Genomic DNA, 9,610 nt, shown 5'->3' on the forward strand with positions numbered 1-9,610 from the left:
TCTCTGTAGCTCTGATGAAGATTTCTAAACTGATACGGTTAAATAGATTAATAGGTGATTTTATCAGCTTGACAGTATTGCATGGGTTTTATAGTAAGGCTGACAAGTTCAAATCTCAACCCCAGATTTTCTGCTTTGTAGGTGTGAGCTCAGCTTGTAGATAATAATTTTTGTATAGAAGAATGGGATCTCTTCCCAGTCTGAGGCTGAGCAGAAAGACACTTGTCTGAAAAGCTATTGGGTTTTTTTAAACAACGTCATAGTTTCAGCAAGGGTGTGTGTGTGTGTGTGTGTGTGTGTGTGTGTTTAAAAGAGCTGACACTCAGAAATATGTGACAGGTTGGGCCCCGCAGTGGTGTTTACAACTAACTAATCACAACTAGTTAGGATTTCTTTGTTCCTTTTCCACTCCCACTGCTTCACTTGACTAGCCTTAAAAAAAATTTTGGCCGGGTGCAGTGGCTCATGCCTATAACCCTAGCACTTTGAGAGGTGGAGGCAAGAGAACTGCCTGAGTCCAGGGGTTCGAGATCATCCTGGGCTACTTGGCAAGACCTCTTCTCTACAATATATTAAAAAATTAGCCGGGCATGATAGTGCATGGCTGTGGTTCCAGCTACTTGGAAGGTTGAGGTGGGAGGATCACCTGAGCCAGGAGGTCGAGGCTGCAACGGCCATGAGTGTGCCACTGCATTGTAGTCTGGGCTACAGAGTGAGATTTTGACTCAAAAAAAAGTGATAAATACAAAAATCCTCAATAAAATACTAGCAGACTACATTCATCAACATATTAAAATGATTCTACACCATGACCAAGAGGATTTATACTTGGAATTCAGGGTTGGTTTAACATCAGCAAATCAATCATGTGATACGTTACACTTAAAAAACTACATGATCATGTTAATAGATGCAGAAAAAGCATTTGACAAGTTTCAACATCCATTCATTGTAAAAATTCTTATCAAAATGGATGAGAATTGCCTGAGCCCAGGAGTTTGAGACCAACCTGGGCAACTTGGCGGGACCTCATCTCTACAATAAATCAAAAAAAATTAGCCGGGCGTGGTAGCGCACGCCTGTAGTTCCAGCTACTTAGAAGGCTGAGGTTGAAGGATCGCCTGAGTCCAGCAGGTCGAGGCTGTAGTGGCTGTGAGTGAGCCACTGCACTCCAGCCTGGGTGACAGAGTGAGATTCCAACTCAAAAAAAAAAAAAGGAAAATTAGCTGGGCATGTTGGCTCACACTACTTGGATGACTGGGCTCAGGAAATTCTCTCAGGTCCGCCTCCCAAAGTGCTGGGATTACAGGCATGAGCCACTGCACCCAGTTGTCATTTAATTTTTTTCTAGAAATTGTGCAGGACAAGAAAAATAGGACAGTGAGTTAATCTACAATTTGAGAAACAGAAATTATAACCATTTGTGACTCAGATCACAGTTACAACTCTCTCAAGGCTCTAAGTGTTGTAGGGATTCCAACAACTTTTAAGTCATATTTATTTTCACACAGATAACCCAATTTTAAAAATGGGAAGAGGGACTGAGTGTGGTGGCTCACACCTGTAAAAACAGCAATTTGGAAGACTGAGGTGAGAGAATGACTTGAGCCCAGGAATTCTAGACCAACCTGGGCAACATAGGGAGACTTTGTCTCTACAAAAATGAAAAAATTAACCGAGTGTGGTGGCACAGATCTGTAGTCCCAGCTACACTTGGAAGGCTGAGGTGGAAGATCACCTGAACCCAAGAGGTCGAGGCTGCTGTGAGTTGTGATTGTGCCACTGCACTTCAGCCTAGGACCCAGAGGATGACTCTGACTAAAAAAAAAAAAAAAAAAGGCAAAGGATCTAAATAGACATATCTCAAAAGAAGACATACAATTAGCCAACAAGTATATGAAAAGTTGCTTAACACACTAATCATCAGGGAAATGCAAATCAAAACCACAATGAGATAGCACCTCTGTGAAATAAGAATAATAATATCTATGTGGTCTCTGCCCCTGCTTCCTGGCACAGAGCTGCTAAAACCCTTATAATTTCCTGAGGGATAGGAGCATCTGACACAGATTTCCTAAATACCTTGGCATTTCCTGGGTGATAGGCACATCTTTTGCTCTAATGAGGTGACTCTTGGTAGGATCCTGAATGCGGGCTGGTCGCCAGAAAGACCAAGTCATGAAGTGTAGAACGACCGGACCCTTTTCTCATTCTCCTGAGAGAGAAGAAGGGCTGGGAATAGAGTTGATAATCAATTTTGCCTACATGACCAAGCCTCCATAAAATCCCTGAGCAATGGAGGTTGAAGAGCTTCCAGGTTGTCGAGCACGTCTGTGCAGTGGGAGAATGGCACATCCCAACTCCATGGGACGGAAGCTTCTGTGCTTGAGACCTTTCCAGCTTTTGCCCTATGCATGTTTTCGTCTGCACCCTTTATGATATCCTGTATTAATATAATAAGTGGGTACAAATTAAGTCATGTTTCCCTGAGTGCTGTAAGCCATCTTGGCCAACGAATGGAACCCAAGGAAGGGGTTGTGGGAACCCCCAGGTTGGTTTGTCAGAAGTACAAATCTTAAGTTCACTACAAGAGACTTAAGATTGGCATCTGAAGCAGGGAACAGTCTTGGGGAACTGAGTCCTCAGTCTGTGGGATCTGATGCTGTCTCCAGGCAGACTGTGTCACAACTGAGTTAAACAATCGAACACCCAGTTGGTGTCCACTGGGGAATGGCTTGGTGTGTGGGGAAACCCCCCTCCCCTGCCACACACATCTGGTGTCAGAAGTGTTGTACTCAGTGGTGTGTGAATGTAGAAGGAAACATAGTTGGCTTTTCCTATTATACATGTTTGGTTTGACATGTCACATTTTAGTTTTTTTCTATCTCAGAATCTCACATCTGGTAGGATGGCTATTAGCAGAAAGATGAAACAGGTGTTGGCAAAAAGGCGGAGAAAAAGGAGCCTTTGCACATTGTTGGTGGGAATGTAAATGAATACAGCCATTATGGAAAACAATATGAAGGTTACTCAAAATACTAAAAACAGAACTACCATATGATCCTCATAAATTTAAAAATAAAGCTACCATAGACAGCAATCCCTCTTCTGGGTGTATACCCAGAGAAAATGAAATCAGAGGCCGGGCGTAGTGGCTCACGCCTATAATCCCAGGACTTTGTGAGGCTAAATCGGGAGGATTGTGTGAGCCTAGGAGTTGGAGACCAGCCTAGGCAACGTGGCAAGACCTTGTCTATACAAAAAATTTAAAAGTTAGCCTGGTATGGTGGTATGCGCCTGTAGTCCCAAGTACTCAGGATACTGAGACAGGAGTATTGCCTGAGCCCAGGAGTTCCAGACCAGCTTGGGCAACATAGCAAGATCTTGTCTCTATAAAAAAATAGAAAAAAAAAAAAAAAAGCTGGGGCAATTCCTTCGGTCCCCTCCCACTGTGGGAGCTCCTCTGTCCTCTCAATAAATCCTGCTTTCAAAAAAAAAAGAGCTGAGTGTGGTGATGTACACCTGTAGTCCCAGCTACTCAGAGGCTGAGGAAGAATAGTCTGAGTCTAGGAGGACAAGGCTTCAGTGAGCCGTGATCGTATCAGTATACGCCAGTCTGGGTTACAGAGTGAGACTCCAACTCAAAAAAGGAAAATAAAGTGAAATCAGTACCTGAAGAGATATCTGCACACCCATGTTCACTGCAGCATTATTCACAATAGACAAGATATGGAAACAACTGTCTCCACTATGAATAAAGAAAATATGGTGTATATACATATATGTGTGTGTGTATATGCATATATATGCATATACTTATTTATATAACAAAATATTACTCAGCCTTAAAAAACGAGATCCTTGCCCCGGGCATGGTGGTTCACACTTATAATCCACAGTGGAATGTGCCACAGCACTCCAGCCTGGGCGACAGCGAGACTCCAACTCAAAAACAAACAAACAAACAAAAAATAGTCCGGGCATGGTGACTCATGTCTATAATCCAGTACTTTCTCAGAAATAATAATTTAGACAGATTAGTAAAATAGAGAGTGTATTTTAACTGATGCGTGTGAAAGAACAATAAATTAAGGGTGAGGACAAGGAAGTGTTAGGATGGTGAAATTTCATTGAAATTTTATCTATTACATTTTATTTTGAGTTGAGGTCTCACTCTGTCACCCAGGCTGGAGTGCAGTGGCATGATCACGGCTCACCACAGCCTTGTCTTCCTGGGCTCAGGCGATCCTTCTGCCTCAGCCTCCCAAGTAGCTGGGACGACAGGCATGGACTACCATGCCCACCTAAATATCTTGATTTTTTGTAGAGACCAGGTCTTGCTATTTTTCCCAGGCTGGTCTCAAACTCTGGAGCTCAAGCAATCCTCCTGCCTTGGCCTCCCAAAGTGCTGGGTTCACAGGCCATCACACCCAGCTCATTGTATATATGGTGATTTAGGGAAAGCCTCAGTCACTGGGCAGTACTTGAGCAAAGACAAAATAAATGAGGGCCTAAACCATAACGATACACAAAGAAAAGCACTCCAGCAAAGGCCCAGCAAGAACAAAGAGTAATATTCAGTGAGCTATCACAGAAACAAAGAGCAGAGTACCATATGCTCTCATTCATAAACAGGCCTTGAACAATGATCATAATACTATAAGAAAGGACCTGGCAGTAGTTTGAAACTGCCAGGGGAGAGGGATGGGATTGGCAGTTGAGGGAAACTGCTCGGGGAGGGAGGGGCACACCTCATCAACAAGGGTGCCCGCATAATCAACATTTGTGTACCTAACCCTGAACTGTACCCCGTATCTTTAAAAAAAAAAACAAAGGAGGGGCTTGTGAGCCGTCGTAAGATGATGGCTTACTCTGAAGGAATGGGAAGCGTGGAGGTTTTTGACATGGGACTCACACGATCTAAAATATTCCAGCAGGATGACTCGGGCTGCTGTGTGGAAAACAGGCCGTAATGAAAAAGCGGGTCAGGAAGGCCCGTCGGGAGTCAGCACGCAATAATCCAGGTTGCTCAGATCTGGCGGTGGTGAGACGTCGTCGGTTCTTGGAGATAGCCTGAAAGCAAAGTTCGTGGGATTTGCTAGTGGATTGTGCATGCATCTCAAAAGAAATCGAGGAACCAAGAGAGACTCCCACCCAGGTTTTTGCCCCGAGCCACTGGAAGAATGATATGCCATCTACCGTGAGGGCGATGATGGTCAGAGGCGCAGGTTGAGCAGGGCTTCGTCTGCGACACGTGTGGAATGCTCAGACACCCAAATGGAGATGTGAGAGGGAAGCTGGACACATCAGTCTTGAGCTCAAGGGAGCGGTCCAAGCTCGCACTTCGATTTGGGAATCATTAAGGCACGAATGGTATCAAAGCCTGGAAGCTGGAAAAGAGCAGGGACCCTACCAGCTTTGCTCGCCGTTGCATCTCCAGCCCTGGGGACAGTTTCTACCACAGAGTAGGGGCTAAGTGTCTGCTGAATGAATACATAGAATGCATATAGACTGTGTTAGGAGGGAGAAATAAAGATTTTTAATAGACCAAGCTGTATGAGGGCACACACTGAAAGTGTCTTATTTGAAAAATCTAGCCTATTTTTCAAGTTCAAAGCAGTTTTATTTTACTTTATTTCTGAATTGGAATCTCACTCTGTCACCCAGGTTGGAGTGCAGTGGCACAATCATGCAGCTTTGACTTCCTAGGCTCAGGCAATTTTTCCACCTCAGCCTCCCAAGTAGCTTGGGACTTACAGGCACACGCCACCACCCTGCCCAATTTTTTTTTTTTGTAGAGACAAGGGCTTTGCTATATTGCCTGGGCTGGCCTCGATCTCCTGGACTCAAACGATCCTCCCACTTCGGCCTCCCAAAGTGCTGGGGAATCACAGGTGTGAGTCACCGTGCCTGGCTCAAAGCAGCCATTTAGATGCTAATTCTAAATAAGCATTTTTTCTGGTGAAATAAGCATTTTTGTATTTTTTTTTTTTTTTTTGGTGGAGAGTGCTGCTGTTCCTGACACCAAATTAAATACTTAAAAAAAAAAAAATAGTCCGGGCTCAGTGGCTCAGTCTGTAATCCCAGCACTTTGGGAGGCTGAGGCGAGTGGATTGACTGAGCCCACGGGTTCGAGACCAGTTCAGGCAACTTGGCAAGATCTTATCTCTAAAATATATCCAAAAAATTAACCAGGCGTGATGGCATGCACTTGTAGTTCCAGCTACTTTTGGAAGGCTGAGGTGGGAGGATCACTGGAACCCAGCAGGCTGACACCAGGGTGGCCTTGAGCATGCCACTGCGCTCCAGCCTGGGTGACGGAGTGAGACTCCAACTCAAAAAATAAGTAAATAAATAAATAATAAAGAAAGATGACTCACGAAAAACATTTCCATTTGGTGTAAACACCTAGTCTGCTTGCAATTCTTGCAATGCAATCAGAAGGGGGAAAAAATGAGTGATTTGGGATGTATGATTTCTGTGTCCTAAATCCTGAGATCACTTGCCTAGCCACAAAACAAGGGCTGTGCCTGTCTCTCTTTTCTTTCTTGTTTAAATTTGGAGTCTCACTCTGTCACCCGGGCTGGGGGGCAGTGTCACCCTGTCACCGCAGCCTCGACCTGCTTGGCTCCAGCAGTCCTTCCACCTCAGCCTTCCAAGTAGCTGAAACTACAGGCGTGCGCTTCCATGCCCGGCTAACTTTTGATTTATTGTGCAGACGAGGTCTCAGCCAAGTTGCCTGGGTAGATCTCGAACCCGTGGGCTCAGGCAATTCTCTCGCCTCGGCCTCCCAAAGTGCTAGGATTACAGGCCGGCCTGTCTCTCTTGCGGCCCAGAGATACTGTATTAAATGTATTAACGTGTATTAAATGAGTGAATAGAGGCTTTCAGCTCAAAGAACGCAAGGTGATATTTAAAGCTATTTAAGTCAATGTTACTGTTATCATGATGCTTTTAAAGTTAAAGTTGCTATGTGCTATCATGAATACAATTTAGGCTGTCTCGACTGCTGCCGCCTTCTGATCTCCGCTACCCATGGAGCATGGACTGGATTTTTAGGGCTGCAGTCCTCAAGGAACCTCCACCACGAAACAGAGCTGCCCTCAATCATTTAACCCATGTGACTCTGCCTATGACAGCTCCACCCATCTTCAGTGGACCCAAATCAGGAGCCAGGCCGTTGGGGTACCTGGTGGGGGTGATGCTGGAGGGGGAGGAGCCCAAAAGGACAAGTTCAAATTTGAATGTGAGGGACCAGTGCACTGTCAGACAGAGGCAGTGAAACTGGTGAGGCAAGATTCCCTCAGCCTGAGACTCTCAGGGAGCCAAGAAAGACACTCTGGAAACCACCATGGACAGGTAAAGAGGCAGCCTCCTCGCGGGTGACTGTATAGACTTTCTTCTCAGAGCAAATCTGAGACATGGGCTTGGGAGCTATCTCCTTGCCTTACTATCTCATCACCAGGTCAATATGTACTTTTATTTTTCTGGATCTGCCTGACTTTCTTCTGTTCAGATCTTTCATGCTGTCAGCCTAATTCTTTCTACTCCATACTTTGTGAGATTTCTCTCTTCCTCATGTTGCAAAAAAACTGTTATGCAAGATGTAGTGACTCGTTCTGACATTTGTACCACACATAGAACAAGTTTATGGTAATGATATTAACACAGCAAATCTTTAGAGACTCAAATCGTGAAAGGCAATTGCCAATACTATACTAAAAACAGTAGTGGTCATTTCCATAATAATTTTGTAAATAGTCAATAATAAAAGCCTTTTAAGATGAATTTTCCTAGGGACACTTTACTAAAATAGTTGAGCTATAGTTTGGTTTTTTTTTATGTTGTGCTTTTAAACATGATGGGGGTAGGTGAGAAAAAAAAGATGACAGACATTCAAAATCAATTGCTTGAAAGCCACTATGATTGGGTCTATTATAAGGAGAAAAATTCATTCAAGCAAGTTATTTAGTGTTACAGACCCTATTGTTAATCAGTTAATGGCAATTTTAGTACTTAACCATCTTTGCATGTGTTCAGACATGCCTTAATTTACTTCTTAAATGTGGATTTAGCAAGATTCTCTCAATGTTTCCATATGCAGTTTGCAATGTAACAATCATCAAATTTATTCTATTTGTACGTTTATGTTTATACAAATGTGTGAAAATCATACCTAATTCATACATTTACCTCAATCTAATTCTTTTACAAAGAATTTACTGCTGCGAGTAAAGATTTTTAATGGTAGGCTAAATGTCCTGCAGAAAATTTTCTTGAGGGCCAGCAATGTCAAATGTCTCCTCAGTTTACAGTGAGATTTTGAAAACTAACTTGTGTAAGACCTGGTGAAGGGCCCGGTGGAAGTACTTGTGCGTGATAAAACGCAAAGCAAAGGTAAAAAATCGGCAGTCGAAATTCAGAGAAATTCAAATAAAAAGGAGAAAAGCCGAAACTCGAGAGGAGAAAAGGGAAACATATAACTATCATTAAGGTAGATGGCAGCTGCAGAGCTCATTAGTGACGGCAAGAAGACAACTTTGTCAGGATTATTTTTAACCCGTTGGTCGCGGGTTTGCTCGGCTGGGGTTGCAGCCAGGGTTCTTTCTGCCTCAGAAGGCACAGCTGTCCGGAGCAGCTGTCAACCTGCCAGCCTGAGATGCAGCCTTGGCAAAGGCCTTCCTGCCCAGAAGAGAACCTATGAGAAGAACAACATGCCGTCCACAGGTTCCCAGGAAGGAAAGGGACAGGCGAGGACAGTTAATGAACAGGTGGGAATCCTGGCAGTCGTTCCATTCTGTCTGGTGAAGGGAGACAGAAACAACGTAGACCTCTTGGGTTTGTTGGTTTGTTTTAGTAGAAGTCTCATTCTGTCACCCAGGCTAGAGTGCAGTGGCACACTCACGGCCACAGAAGCCTCGACTTGCTGGGCTCAGGTGATCCTTCTGCCTCGTCCTTCCAAATAGCTGAAACCACAGGCGTGCACCACCACACCCAGCTAATTTTTAAAAGAACTTATTGTGGAGATGAGGTCTTACCGTATTGCCCAGGCTGGTCTCGAACCCATGGGCTCAGGCAATCCTCTCGCCTCAGCCTCCCAAAGTGCTGGCTACCTCTTGGGTTTTTATGGGGTAGGACACAGAGGTCCATCTAAATTGTTTTACCTGTGTCACATTCTTTTTTTCTACATTCCCAGGACACTCTTCTTTTCCCATGATAACAGCTTCACACACATACACACACACACACACACACACACACGTTCACCCATGTGCATGAAAAAAAGACGTAATATCCCCCCACTTTCTTGTCTACACAGCCCGGGAGAGGTTAAATATAAGATGTATTTATTGATAAGAGATGATGCTTAATCTGTTTAAAACTGACTGGAACCCCAAGAGAGAATTGTTTTCTATATTCAGCACCTATGATGTATGCTTATATATGCTAAGGGTTATTATAAGCTGATCATGTGATAATAGTAATAGGAATGGTGGGGAGGTCCTATGGTAATTGCCATAATAAAAACCTTATCATTTTAAAATAAAGCAAATTCTTTTTTTTTTGTTTTGAGTTGGAGTCTCACTCTGTCGCCCAGACTGGAGTGCAG

At 43.9% G+C, this 9,610-nt stretch overlaps 1 protein-coding gene across 1 annotated transcript in view; it reads left to right on the forward strand.

Annotated features, from left to right (window-relative positions):
• The first annotated feature begins 7,313 nt into the window (after positions 1 to 7,313).
• The window catches only part of AICDA (activation induced cytidine deaminase), a 14,989-nt gene continuing 12,692 nt past the window's right edge, over positions 7,314 to 9,610 (forward strand). Inside the window, exon 1 of the mRNA XM_021708703.1 lies at positions 7,314 to 7,359. Coding sequence (XP_021564378.1) covers positions 7,352 to 7,359 — 8 coding nt within the window. The 5' untranslated portion in view covers positions 7,314 to 7,351. The remainder of the gene's footprint in view (positions 7,360 to 9,610) is intronic.

Source organism: Carlito syrichta, unplaced genomic scaffold (genome assembly GCF_000164805.1).
Source record: "Carlito syrichta isolate Samal-C Ts95f unplaced genomic scaffold, Tarsius_syrichta-2.0.1 Scaffold143822, whole genome shotgun sequence".
NCBI classification, from domain to species: Eukaryota; Metazoa; Chordata; class Mammalia; order Primates; family Tarsiidae; genus Carlito; species Carlito syrichta.